Genomic DNA, 14,666 nt, shown 5'->3' with positions numbered 1-14,666 from the left:
AGGCTTGAACGAAGACGTTTGTATGGTTGCGCCGAATCCAGGTTGCACCAGCTGGCAGAACCCCCGAGGCATCGTTTCGTTGGCCATTTACACGCCCGGAAGGTGGAGGCGAAAACTCCGATGATCGGAGATACCTTAGCGTCGATGATGCCAGGCAGGCTGACGGTTACAGAACGGTTTGTCAAATGGAGTGTTTCCGCAGCATGACTCAAGCAGTGAATGGAATGTCCTTTGTCAGCGTAACATGGATGCAGTCCCTAAATTCGCAGGTGCGACGAACAACTCTCCTACATTCAACAATTAATAGTCGCCACCTGGACAATAATCGGACGAACGGATGCATTTGAGACGACTTGTGTGTTAATAGCCCATCTTGGCGAAGTTATCTTCGCTTGCCAAGACCTCCCCACATGCTTATCTCTCGCTCCAGCCCTGTCGCCAGCAAGATCACATCCTTCCCCACAATGCCTCCACCTTTCCCAAAGCCGAAAGGAAGCTCCTCGGTTGCCTTCGCCAGAAGTTCTAGTGACATAGACAATCTGTTGATCCCTGTTGGAAGCGTCAAAGCAAGGTCGGCTGGGAAGGTTGTGCTTTGTAACATGGTCATCGGAGCGGACATCTCGGCCATAAGAAGCTTCGCACTTGTTACATATTGAATCCCTTTGCTAGGGTGTCCATACGGGTAGACGTCTTCCATTCCACTAAGCACTAAAGCCGAGCATGATGCGGCGTCCTGCAATAGCCCATCGCGTTCTGTTCCAGTCGACGGCAGATCAAATACAGCGGTGATGAGTAATTGCTGAAGGAGCTGTAAGATTTGAAGAAGCGGATATGCGGACAGAGCGAAGGGGTCGAAATCCCGAAGAATGGAAACGAGGAGATATCGGGCTTTGTCTGAGTCCGAGAACTGTATAGCCTCTGCTTTGTGGAGTACATCTTCGGCAAGTTTAACATGCTCTTGGAGTGATGCAGTGCTGACAGAAAGCTTTGTGCCGCATATAGAACATGTGATCTCCGTGGTGCCCAAAGATGCTAATATAACATATAAGCCAACGATGTCGTGGAATGGGTACACAACGAAAAAGCACGCACTTGGTGTTCCCATTTTCCCTTTACATCCCTTCTTGCTACATCTCAAAGCTTCTCGAGGGTCAATCCATTCGTGATCATGATGTTTTTCACAGAGAACGCATTCGCAATCGAACAAATAGCGGTCCTTCAGTTCTTTCCATCGTAGTGACCTTGGCAAGGCAATATCCACATACGAAGTCAGAACCTAGAAATGTAATGTCAGGAAATGACTGTATCAAATGATGAAAGCGGCTACCTCTTCTCCTGGTTGCAGATCCCGTAGTGCAATCACTTCTAGCCCGCCACGTCTGCCCAGACCTGTTGGAAATACTACCACAGCATTAGGCATACATGAATGCGATATCAGAGCGGCCAACGGAGAGATAGCGACTCCGACGTTTGTCAAATCTGGAGTAGTGAGGGAGAAAGAGTTAGTTTGGAACTATGTCAAATGTTAAGCCTTGCGCATCGAAAGACCTGATGGGCTACTGACTCGAGACAGCAAATTGGTTAAATCCCGTATTGACGAAAACCCTAGCTCTTTAAGCTTACGAGCCGTCTCTGCTGGGGGTGTATCTTGCGGAGAGATGTCCAGATATCGAACTAAGGCGAAACCGAGTAGTGAGAGTGGTTCGTGTTGTTGAGGGTTCAGGCGCTCGATGTCTATGACAATTTTCAGGTACATATTGACAGATGCAGAAATACCACAGACCTGACTGCATCAACTCCACTTCTTTCCACTATGCTAAAGCTCGTCAGTTATGCTCAACGGAAATGACAGACTGTGTACGCACCGACGCGCTCCCTTCTCCTAACCGTTTGCGTGCCCATACCAATCTTCCCAGTGCTCTCACAGCCTCCCCAGGCAGCGAACAATCCTCTCCTTGAGGGCTTGTTAAGCTTTTCAATACACGACATTCTTCTTTGTGGTCCTTCCAGTCATGTGTCTGACACTCCCGCGAGCAATATGACACAACTAGGCAGCCAGTACACCGGCGCAGCTGGACGACCTTGTACTCAGCGGAGAGCGATGATTGAGGATTTAACAGACATGACGTGCAATAAGCACCGATATCTCTACTTGAGAGACTGTATGCATGTGGTTTCACTTTTATCAGGGTTGACCCTTCCCAAGGTTGTGAGAAGAGGCATAACGTGGGCAATCAATGACAAGCTCACCAGCCTTAACGGTCATGCCTTGCTTGACATATATACCTCTTCCCTTCTTCTTGCTCTCCCGTACTTCAAGAAAATCGGGCAGTTCATCATAAACACCCGTTTCGTACGTGTAAGACTTCGTTTCTTCCATTGCAGGAACAGACCGTGGTGTCGCGTCTGAGTCGGAGAGCTCGGCAGGCACAGATCCTTTCACATCGGTCGAGGGAGATACAGAACCAGAATATACTGATGCAAATGACGGCCCTTGTCGGGCTTGTCGTTTGTCCCGCAATGCAGCGAATGATGACATAGAGAGATAAAGGTCGTCTCTGTGTACATGGCACAGTGTACGACCTCATCGGAGCCGAGGACCATTCGGATTATTATCGGATTCTAATTTGCTCAACTCATCTTTCACCTTTCTTCACGCTACCAAAATGTACGGCAACATTGGTTTAATCACACCTCGTGGATCTGGCACGAACGGTTATGTTGTGCGCAACTTATCAGCTCTTCGTCCTCGTGATTCCAGCTATGGACGGGCTGACGACTTCGACCGTGCACCCCCAAGGCATCGTGAGCCGGATCAATCAATTTTGGAGCACGAAAAGAGGCGGAAGGTTGAAGTGAAGTGCATGGAGCTGCAGGTGGAACTAGAAGAGGACGGGTGAGTGTCAAGTTTTTTTACATCTAGGCTCACAAATACCAATGGAGATGACAGAGTTGATGACGAGGAAGTTCAACGTCGAGTGGCCGAGTTGCGTGACAAGTTGACGAACGACATGTCCGGCATTGCGCCCACGCCAGTCAAATCTCTCAAACCCTCCGACACGCATGCTATTGCTGCAGCCAAGAAGGCCGAGTTGGAAAAGATGTCTCGCGCCCTTGGTACTCAAAGCTACGTCGAAGGCGAGGCTTTCAATCGCGAGTTGCAGGAAGAGCGACGCCAAGAAGCGTTACGCGAGCGTGAGAGGCGAGACGAACAGAGAAGGGAACGTCGTGAAGTAGAAGCGAAGGAGCGCGAGGAAAGAGAAAAGCAATCGAAGGAGCGTGAACGGCTCCGTCGACGCGAAGAAGACCGGCTGCGAAAAGAACGAGAGGAACGTGAACGGGAGAGGATGGTGCGCCGGAGCCCCACCCCTCCTCGGAACGGGTATTCTCGCCGATCATCACCTCCTCGAGATCGCGATGGTGACTTCAATCGTGACCGTCGCGACTACGATCGTCGCCCGCCATTACGACGGGACGACCGTCGAGATAATCGACGAGATGACCGACGAGACGATACCCGGGATGATCGTTCCCGATCACCTCCTCCCCGTCGCGCTGAGCGTTCGCCGCCCCCTCGGAGGGAGCGCACACCTCCCCTGCGCCGACGCTCGTCAACCCCTGAGGAAGGAGAGCGTGAAGAAGATACCCGTTCTCCTCCATCAGATCCCAACAGGGAAGGTAGGGAAATGAGCCCTCCACGCCGTCCAGCTCGATCGCCCACTCCCGAGGCAGTACCCCGCCGTCGTCCAATCCGCTCGCCCATACCCCCGCCCCGTCGGCTTCCTGCTCGCTCTCCTACACCCGAATCTTCCCCTCGAAGGAATGCACGTCGTTTCCCTGACGATGAGCCATCTCGCCGACGATTCGACGACTCGAGCTCTCCACCTAGGAGGCGCGCGGATTCTCGCTGCCCCCCGAGGAGGCGTGAGGATTCTCGCTCTCCTCCACCAAGGAGGCGTGAAGATTCCCGCTCTCCACCCCTCAGGAAAGACAGGGATGAACCCGGCGAAGAGCGTGAAAAAGACAAGGAGAACAAAGGCGAGACTATCGGTAGCAGGGCAAGGAGTCGCAGCGTCTCCTCAGGGAGCAGCATGAGTGTTGGGAGCGAGGACTGAGTGAGGGCTAGTGGTTACAGTAGTTCTATGGTTTGGTCACTTGTATTTCCTAAAAACTGCCTAGCAGATTGTAAGCGGGTAGACTCGTTCATGACATCCTAGCTCATCTCGTATCAATTCAATTCTATGCTATGTATTACGAGCCCAAAAAATATCGTCGCTGCGTCTCTCACAGGAGTGGCGTTGCGCGTCCCTCAATCAGCACACGACGTCCACTCTCACACCAACAACTCCCTCTGCACTATACAAAATACCGCTATAAGCCTAAGCGATACCCCATTTTCTAATCCCAACCATGTCCTACCACCTCTTCATCATAAACCCCTTCGACACACCCCTCTACTCGCTCACCTTTCTCTCCACGCGTCCCGTCTCCGGGCCCACAAGCACGCTCGCCTCCCAGCTCCCTAGCTGGTCGGCCTCCGCATTCGGGGGAACGGTGGCCGCCTTGTCTGGCGCTACGAGCGTGAAGGGTTCTGGGCCGCTGGGTCCTGGGCAGGGAAAGGAGGACAGACATGTGGTCATGATGATTGCCAATGCGAGCTTGGATGTGGTGGAGGACGTGCAACGGACTAACGGGTCGATGTGAGCTTGTCATTGACTCATCTGCATTTGAAAATCCTGATCCGTTTGTAGGTATCTGAAGGCTATCGATCGGTTTAACGAATGGACCGTATCTGCGTTCATCACCCCTGGCAGTAAGCTCACTGTTTCTGTCTTTTTTCGTCTGCGACTGGCTGACTTATCCACAGATATGAAGTTCATCCTGCTCCACGAGCCTAAGAACGACGAAGGCATCCGGCTGTTCTTCATGGAAGTATGGGAGAACTACGTCAAGGTAGGCTACGCTATTTCTTCTATCCTATTCTGTGGTCATGGGACGTTGCTGACATTGGCACAGTTACAGCTCAGCCCGTTTCATAATTACAGGACGCCGATACGCAGCCCGGTGTTCGACGCGAGGATCAAGGCGAGCGCGAAGCGATATCTCTGATGCACTCACGAAAAGTGCATATATGCGCCGATCCCGCCGATCCCGACTTCTGTCATGTGTGTTCGTCTCGCCCGTGTCGACTTGCCCTGCACGGCCAGTTGAGCTCTGCGCATCTAACTCAAATATACGGAACGCCCGGCGAACTGGCCCGAACACGACCATTGCCGGCATGGGATGCTCTCGCTGCCACGTATGTCGTGTCTGGTCCGTCGAGTGAGCAGATTAAGCCGGGGGACGATAGCAATACGATTGGATTTGTATTAGCAGCAGGGGCTAGAGCACTATACGTTGATGACAAGATACCTCGTGATGGAGAGTTACTTTACATAGCTTACACAGGAAATTTCGGAATTCCGGCCAGCGAAGCATCTAAATAATGTGAATACCAATGACCGCATGAACGGGCTAGCTTGTGCTACAGCGTTCTCACGACTGGAAAACAGTTCTACCAAGCGGCAATCTCTGACGACGATGTGCGACGGTCAGGTACGATTATGTCGTACACGTTGACTATCAAAGGCTGATATTGCCATGGGATACACAGTACGGTACGAGGGAGATTACTCGGGTGGTAGTCGGGCAGCTCCTGGGTCTCGTCTATGATGCACATTCCTGTCCATCGGTAAAGCTGGGGTACGCGCCCGTAGTCCAATTCCCAGCCTCGAGGCAGTCCCGCACGATCACCGGAAAAGCTGCTTATCAGCTATGCTGGGTAACGCTCAACATGGGACTGAGCGTGGTGTCCGGGACCCGAGACAGCTTGTACCATGCTCAAAAGTAGATCAACAATAGCACGAGTGTCGTCAGCTGGTGGTGTTGTGCAGTTTCAGTTCGTAAGCCACGTAAGCACCAGATGGGTAAGGGACCGTCCTCCGGCGCCTAGAGAAGAGTCCTGATCAATCCTGCCACGTCCGACGAAGGTGAAGTGCTGGCACCATACAACGCAGAAGATATCCAGACAAACGATGCATTATGACAGGTTGTATACAGGTTGAAGACAAGATGATTGGGCCCTCAAGACTCGGAAAATGGGTGCCGCAACTCGCCCGCCAGGACCGGACACGGGCCGGCTGACCAATCGCCGGTCGGCGAGCGGAAGGTGCCACGTCGACATAACCAGCATCAGTGAGCGCTCAGGTGCTGTACCTTAGCGTGTGTTCTCTCTGGGGGACGTCGATCGGAAAGCACCGAGCGCAGATCCCGCAGTCTCGTATTGATGATTATCACCGCTTTGTTTAACGGCATAAAATACGACAGCGGTGCGATCAGGTCTCACGACCTAGATGAATTATCGCGGGCAAAGCAGGAAGGCGCGTGACAGTCAAAGGGCGAATGAGAGGGAAGACGTTGCAAGTGGCGTCCCTTACTTTTGTGTGTTGACCAATGAGAGGGCGAGAATGCCGAGGAGCGGAAGTAAATTTTGCGGGAAGCCGCGTGGCAGTGAGGGAAAAGTGAATGCTTCTTTTGGTAGGGGCGGGAGAGAGGAGATGATATTCTGGGTCTCAATATTTCATATAAGTACCACAGTACTAGTTTGAAGTGCGTTGCGTTCCTTCCCCCGCTCCCCTCCCATCGTCACCGCTCATCGTCGTCCTCATCCTGCTCAGCAGCATACAAGGCACATGGATCGCCTCACAACTCGCAGCTTATCAAAGCTGCGTTCTTCCTGCCCCTACCTCCTCCGCACTCCAACTTCCACTCTCCGCTCGCTGAGTACAACCGCTTCCGCCCAGGCAGGTCTCACCAGGCTCGCCGTCACCGCCCAGAAATGCCCCGTCATGGGACCCGCTCTCGCCGTTCGCGCGGCTCAGATCGGGCATCCTGCTAAGTCTGCCGGGCCCTCTAAAGGATGCCCGTTCCACGCTGCCCAGGGCAAGCGCGGCTACGCCTCCGTCGCTGGTCGCGCGGAGGTCGACGAGATCCACAAGAAGGCCGGTGTCGCTGCTGTTCCTGCCCAGGGTATCTGCCCCCACGCTGCTGCCGGAGCTCGGGCGGCTGCTGTCGATACGCCTGCTCCTGGCACCCCGGTCGACTCCAAGGCTGCGTCCGCTGAGCAGACGCATGAGCACGATGGGAAGGCATATGACTACGAGGCGTTCTACCGCTCCCAGCTCGAGAGGAAACACAAAGACTCGAGCTACAGGTACTTCAACAACATCAACCGCCTGGCGAAGCAGTTCCCTGTTGCGCATACAGAGAACACTCAGGAGAAGGTCGATGTGTGGTGCAGCAACGATTATCTCGGGATGGGAAGGAACGAGGTGCTGTTGGATACCATGCAGTGAGTTGTATTTCGCTGCATATATGCGCCGTGGTTCATATTGGAGCAGTCGTACCCTCGACCGCTACGGTTCCGGAGCCGGTGGGACGAGAAATATCGCCGGTAACGGTGCACTGCATCTCTCCCTCGAAGCCGAGCTCGCGAGACTGCATCGCAAGCCTGCTGCATTGGTGTTCTCCTCCTGCTATGTCGCGAACGACGCTACGTTGGCCACGCTCGCGTCCAAGCTCCCCGGTTGTGTCATCTTCTCCGATGCATTGAACCATGCGTCTATGATCGAGGGCATCAAACATTCTGGCGCGAAGAAGGTGATCTGGAAACACAACGACCTTGCTGACCTTGAGGCGAAACTGGCTGCTGTTCCGAAAGAAACCCCGAAGATCATTGCTTTTGAGAGCATATACAGCATGTGCGGCTCAGTTGGACCCATTAAGGAAATTTGCGATCTGGCAGACAAGTACGGTGCGATCACATTCAACGACGAAGTGCATGCAGTTGGCATGTACGGTCCGCACGGGGCAGGTGTTGCGGAGCATCTGGACTTCGAGGCGAACGCTAAGGCCCCAGATGGCGAGCGGGTCCCTGGCAGCGTCATGGACCGTATCGATATCATCACTGGCACACTTGGCAAGGCATGGGGTACGGTAGGCGGCTACATTGCCGGCTCGCATGACTTTATCGACACGATCCGTTCTTATGCTCCTGGGTTTATTTTCACTACTTCCCTTCCACCCGCAACGGTCGCTGGCTCTCAAGCGTCCATCGCCTACCAGAGCGCGCATATCGCTGACCGCCAACTCCAGCAACTGAACACGCGTGCCCTCAGGTCTGAGTTGGCAAAACGCGATATCCCTGTCGTCCCCGGTCCGTCGCACATCGTCCCTATCCTCGTGGGAGACGCAGCGCTTGCCAAAGCAGCTTCCGACCGCCTCTTACGGAAATACAACATATATGTGCAATCGATCAACTACCCTACTGTCCCCGTCGGTGAGGAAAGGCTCAGGATCACCCCCACTCCTGGGCACTCGAAAGCCCAGATGACGCACTTGATCAACTCCCTCGAAGAGGTATTCAACGACCTATCCATCCCTCGTGAATCTGAGTGGGTCCGCCGGGGCGGCCGTGCAGGCGTAGGCATGCCCGGCGCGCAAAAGGTCAACTCGATCTGGACGGACGAACAGCTCGGACTGCTAGACGGTACGGCCCCGAAGATGCTGGACGAGCTTCCAAAGGGACGCGCGAAGATCGATGAGCGCGCAGCTCAGATTGCGGAGAAACGCCTGGAGCACCTCTTAGGCCCCAGCACGCGGGCCATAAGGTTCGCAAACCCGGTCGAGGAGCACGTCAGAGCGCCCGAAGTGCCCGTGGAGATCCTTAACGAGGCGGGGCTGGGTAGTGCGACTGCCTGATCTGCCTGATCTGACGTTGAGAATGCCAAATGCCACAAATGGCAGCAAATGTCTTGTAATTCTCCTCAAAGTGTTTCTAAGCGTCACGGTGATGTACTGCCTGTACGCGCTCAATCTACCGAAGTAGCCCAAAATGAATGGGCCCGGGAATGATATTTGTTTTCTGTATACAGTATTGTGTGTTCGTGCAGGCGGAAATTCTTGCTGCATGTTCTTTACGGCGACTGAGAAACACACCTGCGTAAAGTGAAACGTGCCTTGTCTTGCTTTTACTGGGGTCCAGATATCCTCCCGACTCTTTCAATGGTTGTGGAATTCGTAGGCGCTGTTCTCCTATTTGGTGTGTTGATAGCACGGGCACTGGGTGAGGAGACAGAGTGCATTTGCATTCGGTCTACCAAGTTTACAACAAAAAGGGCGGACGAAACCGGTTTCTTAAGGGGAAGGTTTAGGTTGGGGAGAAGGATATTTCAGGCATGGGAAGAAGCACATTTCGGGGATGAGGAGAACACAGGAAAACATGCTTCCCCCTAAAGGACGCTGCGCTTAGAGTTCATCGACGGTGTGCCAGGTCCAGGACTGGGAAGAGCCCGGATAGATAGCGTTGATGATGACCTGTGAGAGAACAGGATGGGTCAGCAGGCGATCCATAGCCGTGAGACCTAGGTGACGTACGGGGATGAAATTGGCCGTAGGGTCGTCATAGTGGTACCAATCCAGCTGGCCGTTGGTGGGATAGTTGGGCGACATGCTGGGAAGGATGAGAACCCATTCTTAATGAGTAATAAATTTAACGTACTACCAGGATCCGTCCTCATTCCCCACAGTGAGAGTGAAGTACGCAGCGTCGGCCTGAGAAGGCGCGGTCTGAAGCATCCAGTAGCCCGGGGAATAGTGGTCCGAGCTAGTGAACTGGGTCATGGAGATCCAGTTGCCGGTGTCGGCCTCGGCAAACAGGTAGAGCACCTCGCCGTTCGACAAGGGGTTTTCGTAGATAGCCATCTAAATGGAGTTATCAAATGAGCATTCATAGGCCATTCTGATGCAAACGTCGTTGGGCTTACCAACTGGGTGCGGGAATATTCCCCATTAACGAGCGGGGAAACTCCGATCGGGACACCGGCAGAAGAGTTGCCCTCCTGCAGCTTAGTCCACGCACCACCAAGGTAGTCGTTGGTCAAGTACCCGAGAGCGTTGGGGCCGTTCTGGCGCAGGACGGGGGACCGCAGGACGGGGGAAGCGGTGGCAAGGCCGCAGAAAAGCAGAGCAGCGGAGAGGATGGTCGAGGCGTACATGATTCGTTTGCTGGTGAGGATGCTGGTGGCTTGAGGTTGCTGAGGCTGAGGCTGGTCCTGATGATACATTGCTTGCAACAGGCCGTGTTTATATGCAGAGCACCATGAGGTTCACAGTCTCGTGGGCGACGCAATCGGCTACCAAACGCTCATGTTGCTTCGCATTCGTCGTTAGAAGCTTCCAACAGCGGCCGTCGAGCAAAAGATGTCCCAATAACAAGCAAAGTCCAGTCCACCTCAGAAGAACATAGTAAACAAGCAACGAACATCCAGGGATGGTTCGCACGGAGGAGAGGAAAAGCAGGTCAGAAACTGTTTTTGCCGGAAAAGAGTCACAGATCCACATCAGATTAGATCCACGTTGCGCTCATTGGTTTAAGCGACCTCTTGCGGCCGTTATGAAGCGATCAAGAGTTCCTGGTCGTCATAGACTGGTCGTTCGCCGCAGGGAGAAGAACGTCTAAGCGGGGCGGCAAGATATACCTCGGAAGTCGACATGCAAGTAAGAAGGACGTTCGTGCCCGACGTAGCGGGTTCTGCGAGTGAGGCAGGAGTCGCCAGAACACGACCTCATAGGAACATATGGGAAGGACAGCCGTGTCAGGGGTTAGAGGCGTCCGAAGCAGCCCGCAAGCAATAAGTACCACTTCTTTCCAAGCGGGTCAGACGAGTAAGGCAAGAGCACTGGTAGGCAGATACATAGTCCTAGAAGACAGGGTACGAGAAGGGAATCTCTCGGAAGAATAGGCGCTGGGCCATTTATAGCCGCTGGAAAGCGGTTGCAATCACAATCGCTGGCTGCTTCTGGTAATTAATTGACTTGCGGCCGAGGCTCTGCGCTGGAGTGTAGGCGTGAAGCGTACTTCCTCCTCTCTCTGTTTTCTATCCTTCAGCACCATGCACTTTCGGCTAATGCTTGACACGGGGTTATGCGGTAGACGGTAGACAGTAGACCGGACACTAGTACTGCAGTCGACGAACAGAGTGCAGGTCCTGAAATGTTCAGGCAGGCAACAACAGCCGAAAGGCTCTTTCCCATAAAACCCACACAGAAAAAATCGCCCCCCACCGCCGGGGGGATAGCAGCGGGGAGGTGCTCGGTTCTGGCTGTATCGAAAGACAGTAGCCGATCGGGACTCGGACTCGGAGTTCCCACTCGTTCGGATCTGTCGTCTGTCGTCTACCCCTCCGCTCTACAGATGAGAAATACCTTCGTCCTTTGTCAACACGACGTTTGTCTCGTCGGGTTGGACGTCGAAGGGAGATCAGACTGGCCGAGGCGTGGGGCGCTATCCCTTGCGTCAAGGTGCGAAATGCGAAATGCAAAGTTCGTCGTTCCTGTTCCGCGCTTGCATCTTCCTGTGGAGATAGAGCCTCCTCTCCTTCCCCCCCTGCCTCAAGTCCAGCTCATCCAGAGGCTGCAATACTCCTTCCCAACCGCTCCTCCAACAGCGGCATCCCAGCCCCCCCAGCCCCACCCCCCCTCCTAACCCCATCCAACCAAACCCCTCCCTCCCTCTCCCACCTACTCACGCCCAACCCCGCCCGCTCACACACTTCCCTAAACTCTTGCGGGAGGGGGGCGCGGATGGTGAGCGTGTACCGGCGGGCTCGGGCTTTGCGTGCTGTGCCCTTGGGTTTGGGAGGGGGGTGGGGGTGGGGTGATGTGGGTCCGGAGGAAGAGAAGGAGGAGGAGGGGGATAGAGAGAAATGGGACGGCTGATCTGACCTAGGCCTGGGGAATACGATGTTGCTTTCTTCACCGTTTCCCTCTTTTTCGCACTCGCCATCCAGATCAGGGCAGTCAAACATCTCCCTAACCTGCTCAGCCTGCGCATCCGCACGCTCCCTCAACGCTCTCTCAAACAAGCTCGCCACCTCCCCCTGCGCATTCTCCATCCCAAGCTCGACCCCATCCCCATCCCGAACCCCGAGTTCGAGCGCCTCTCCCCTCCTTAAGAACCTCGGCAAGCTCAGCCTTGCCGCATGGAGCAATAAGGGTGTATCCGTTCCCTTTCTCCGCCGCTCGATCGCGAAGGGGGCAAGGGTACGGTCGTATCTCGCATCTCCTAAGATAGGACAGCCGAGGACTTGAGAGCAGTGGGCGCGGAGTTGGTGGTAGAACCCTGTTATGAGGGAAAGGGAGAGCAAGGTGAGGTCGTATTCCTCCTATTTGGGGTTTGTTAGCTTGGAGGAGGGGCAGGGGAGGGGAGCGCACGGAATAAGCCTGCACTTCCCAATGGGTGGTACACCGCGCCGGCACGCCGATGTTCTTCCACGGCCCTTCCGGGCGGTTCCTGATCAGCTCCTCCAGCTCTTCCTGAGCGGGTTCGTCCCTCACTAGAGCAAACCGACCCCTCCTCTCGAGCCAATTGTCTATTATTCCCCGTTCGCCGTGTAGACGGTGTACGTTCCCGCGCACGAGAGCGACGTACTGTTTTTTTACTTGTTTGGAAGCCCAGAGGCGGTGGAGAGAGGTAGCGATACGCGGGTTGAGGGCGAAGAGGAGGACGCCAGTCACAGGTCTGTCTAGTCTGTGCACAACGAGGGGTAGCTCCGGGAGAGCAAAATGCTGCTGTAATAGTGGGAGGAGCTCTGTGACCGTTTTCGCCTAAAAGAGTGAGTGCAGGATGGGGGAGGGAAGGTAGGGCGTACCCAATATCTAGGATTAGGATGCTGGTTGCCTTGGGAGTTCATGCCCGCTGGTTTTGAGATTGCGAGCAGGCCACGGTCACGGTATAGGATGGGGACGAGGACGTTGAGGGAGGGGAGGAGGACGTGGCCTCGTTGTGAGTATTGGCGACATTGGTATATGGGATGATGGTGGTTGTGGAAGAAGGAGAGGAGGGAAGGATGAGTTCGATGGGGTGACATTCCACTCTAAAGCAGTTCAGAGTACAAAGTAAACGATCACCGCCCAAATAGGAAATTACTCTAAATTTAGGATCCGCACTCTTCACTCATCTCAGACGACCATCTAATACAAGTGCATCAGTCATGGCACGTACTTCCCTCTATGCGCATATATCTAACTAATCTCCCTTCAAGGCGCTCTTTCGCTCCTTTCGCCCTTTCACTCTTCCCCGTCTTACAAGATCATACGAAACAGCAGGCACGCTCTACCCCTTCAACCCCTCAGCCCAACTCATCCCACCTCCATCCCTGCCCGTATCCCCAAAGCTAAAGCGAGGAAAAGGGCTAATGATCCACCTACGCCAGAACTCACCAACCGAGCGCACCCAAAAACTTCTCCAGACATTCTTTGCCCGCAGAAGTGCAAATCGGATCGTACCCGGGTCGATCCTGCACTTGACACTCAAACGCGCCCCTTTCTCCTTCTCCGGCGTACTCATGGAAATAAGGCACAAAGGACCCGACAGCTCCTTCGTATTACGGAACGTGGTACACCGGACTGGGGTAGAGATGCGTTTCACTGTCGGGTCGGAGAATATCGTCGATATGCAGGTGCAGAGGAGCGAGAAACGAAGGAGCAGGAGCAGGCTGTTCTATTTGAGAGATGATCCCGCTAAGATGAACGCTATTTCCCAGGGGGCGAAGCGGAGACGGGAGAGGGAAGAGAAGAGGGAGAAGGAGAAGAAGCAGTTGGAGGAGAAGGGTAAGCATGGGAGACCGAAGGCGAAAAGGTAGTATACTGTGTTCAGGCAAGGGGCAGAAGAATGGAATTCATGCACGCATCCCCGCACGTCAGATATATGCTGCTCATATGCGCACGCTAAGTATACGCCGTATAGGACTCCCTTGCCAGTAGTAAACTAGTTAGCCCACAGAACCGCATTCCCATCCGCCCCTACACTAACACACCAACAGAACCTCGGGTGCCACCTGACGCCCAACACACCCAAGCCTTCCCTCACCTCGTGCCCTCTCAGAATCTTAAGCGGCACGATCCTCGGGTCCTGCATCAAGTCCGCGTACACCGTCGCGTGAAACAACTGGAGCGTGCCGTCATCCGAGGCAGTAGCGAACAGCGGATAATGCGGGCTGAACGCCAGTCCCCGGATAGCGCGAGAATGATACCGCAGGACTTTGAACGGTCTTGTACCCATCTCCAGGTCGAACCAGGCGAGTTTGCGGTCGTACGACCCCACGAGCAGGTGTTGCCCTGAGGGGTGCAGGGAGAGGGAGGAGATCCACCTCAGGCCTGGGTGGAGGGTGCGCACGAGCCGCTGGTTAGCGAGGTCGTATTGTCTTACGTAGCGCTGTGTCTGTTCATCCAATTGCAATTGCGGTTGTTAGTCAGTGTCGTTTCTTCTGGGAAGGGGGAGGGGGGGGACGTACAGCGACAAAGAAATGCGGTAAACGCGGGTGGAAGCTCACGAGCTGCACACTCCCTTTCATCCTATTAAACGGGCTCTGACTCGAGTGCCTCGTCACCTGGTGGATATACACACTCCCCGCTCCGGCATCAGGAGCGACGGAAGCGAAGTAATCGCCTTTGTTGTGCCAGGCAAGATGCTTCACTTGCCCTGGGAGGTAGATGGAGAGTGTGTGCCCGGGACAGAGGGGGGGCTTGGAGGGGGTCCATTTGGGGTTGGAGGGAGAAGGGGGGGA

The 14,666-nt window shown here is 54.5% G+C and overlaps 7 protein-coding genes across 7 annotated transcripts in view; 3 read left to right on the top strand and 4 right to left on the bottom strand.

Moving 5' to 3' along the window:
* Window positions 1–382: 382 nt before the first annotated feature.
* On the bottom strand, window positions 383–2,539 carry DACRYDRAFT_111714 (uncharacterized protein; the record flags this gene model as incomplete). Its single annotated transcript, XM_040769280.1, has 7 exons — window positions 383–1,032; window positions 1,093–1,276; window positions 1,328–1,513; window positions 1,565–1,734; window positions 1,784–1,811; window positions 1,866–1,954; window positions 2,251–2,539. The coding sequence occupies 7 exons, from the start codon at window positions 2,537–2,539 to the stop codon at window positions 383–385; spliced, it is 1,596 nt and encodes a 531-aa protein (XP_040624568.1).
* A 127-nt stretch (window positions 2,540–2,666) lies between these two features.
* Window positions 2,667–3,224, top strand: DACRYDRAFT_29312 (cwf21-domain-containing protein; the record flags this gene model as incomplete). The annotated part of the gene is made up of 2 exons (XM_040774311.1): window positions 2,667–2,896; window positions 2,951–3,224. Coding segments are annotated over 2 exons (504 nt in total), but the record flags the coding sequence as incomplete, so codon positions are not given.
* A 1,147-nt stretch (window positions 3,225–4,371) lies between these two features.
* DACRYDRAFT_25025 (transport protein particle complex subunit) lies at window positions 4,372–5,498 on the top strand. The gene is made up of 4 exons (XM_040773972.1): window positions 4,372–4,700; window positions 4,752–4,813; window positions 4,868–4,953; window positions 5,017–5,498. The coding sequence occupies exons 1-4, from the start codon at window positions 4,411–4,413 to the stop codon at window positions 5,107–5,109; spliced, it is 531 nt and encodes a 176-aa protein (XP_040624566.1). The 5' UTR covers window positions 4,372–4,410; the 3' UTR covers window positions 5,110–5,498.
* Window positions 5,499–6,673: 1,175 nt separating this feature from the next.
* DACRYDRAFT_25024 (tetrapyrrole biosynthesis 5-aminolevulinic acid synthase) lies at window positions 6,674–8,968 on the top strand. The gene is made up of 2 exons (XM_040773971.1): window positions 6,674–7,390; window positions 7,440–8,968. Exons 1-2 carry the CDS (start codon window positions 6,732–6,734, stop codon window positions 8,797–8,799), a joined length of 2,019 nt encoding a protein of 672 aa, XP_040624565.1. The 5' UTR covers window positions 6,674–6,731; the 3' UTR covers window positions 8,800–8,968.
* A 377-nt stretch (window positions 8,969–9,345) lies between these two features.
* DACRYDRAFT_102350 (uncharacterized protein) lies at window positions 9,346–10,460 on the bottom strand (the record flags this gene model as incomplete). Its single annotated transcript, XM_040767627.1, has 4 exons — window positions 9,864–10,460; window positions 9,599–9,801; window positions 9,475–9,550; window positions 9,346–9,414 (listed from the first exon to the last, which is right to left on the bottom strand). The coding sequence occupies exons 1-4, from the start codon at window positions 10,161–10,163 to the stop codon at window positions 9,346–9,348; spliced, it is 648 nt and encodes a 215-aa protein (XP_040624564.1). The 5' UTR covers window positions 10,164–10,460.
* Window positions 10,461–11,501: 1,041 nt separating this feature from the next.
* On the bottom strand, window positions 11,502–12,968 carry DACRYDRAFT_111709 (pseudouridine synthase; the record flags this gene model as incomplete). Its single annotated transcript, XM_040769279.1, has 3 exons — window positions 11,502–12,263; window positions 12,313–12,705; window positions 12,750–12,968. 3 exons carry the CDS (start codon window positions 12,966–12,968, stop codon window positions 11,502–11,504), a joined length of 1,374 nt encoding a protein of 457 aa, XP_040624563.1.
* A 235-nt stretch (window positions 12,969–13,203) lies between these two features.
* Window positions 13,204–14,666, bottom strand: part of DACRYDRAFT_97076 (BOP1NT-domain-containing protein) — a gene marked incomplete at its 5' end in the record, with an annotated part of 3,867 nt that continues 2,404 nt past the window's right edge. Inside the window, 2 exons of the mRNA XM_040777420.1 lie at window positions 13,204–14,320; window positions 14,394–14,570. Coding sequence (XP_040624562.1) covers window positions 13,868–14,320; window positions 14,394–14,570 — 630 coding nt within the window. The 3' untranslated portion in view covers window positions 13,204–13,867. The remainder of the gene's footprint in view (window positions 14,321–14,393; window positions 14,571–14,666) is intronic.

The sequence above is a fragment of the Dacryopinax primogenitus genome (assembly GCF_000292625.1).
Source record: "Dacryopinax primogenitus strain DJM-731 SS1 chromosome Unknown DACRYscaffold_22, whole genome shotgun sequence".
Lineage (NCBI taxonomy): Eukaryota > Fungi > Basidiomycota > Dacrymycetes > Dacrymycetales > Dacrymycetaceae > Dacryopinax > Dacryopinax primogenitus.
The sequence above is the reverse complement of the archived record's forward strand: the minus strand, read 5'-3'. Positions and strand labels throughout refer to the sequence as shown.

Excerpts from the sequence above, each read along its gene's own strand:
- DACRYDRAFT_25025 (XM_040773972.1), top strand. The coding sequence starts at position 4,411 with ATGTCCTACCACCTCTTCATCATAAACCCCTTCGACACACCCCTCTAC. Across the intron at positions 4,814-4,867 it reads TGCGTTCATCACCCCTGGCA|ATATGAAGTTCATCCTGCTC; the intron begins GTAAGCTCACTG and ends ACTTATCCACAG. Across the intron at positions 4,954-5,016 it reads TATGGGAGAACTACGTCAAG|TTACAGCTCAGCCCGTTTCA; the intron begins GTAGGCTACGCT and ends ACATTGGCACAG.
- DACRYDRAFT_25024 (XM_040773971.1), top strand. The coding sequence starts at position 6,732 with ATGGATCGCCTCACAACTCGCAGCTTATCAAAGCTGCGTTCTTCCTGC. Across the intron at positions 7,391-7,439 it reads GTGCTGTTGGATACCATGCA|TCGTACCCTCGACCGCTACG; the intron begins GTGAGTTGTATT and ends ATATTGGAGCAG.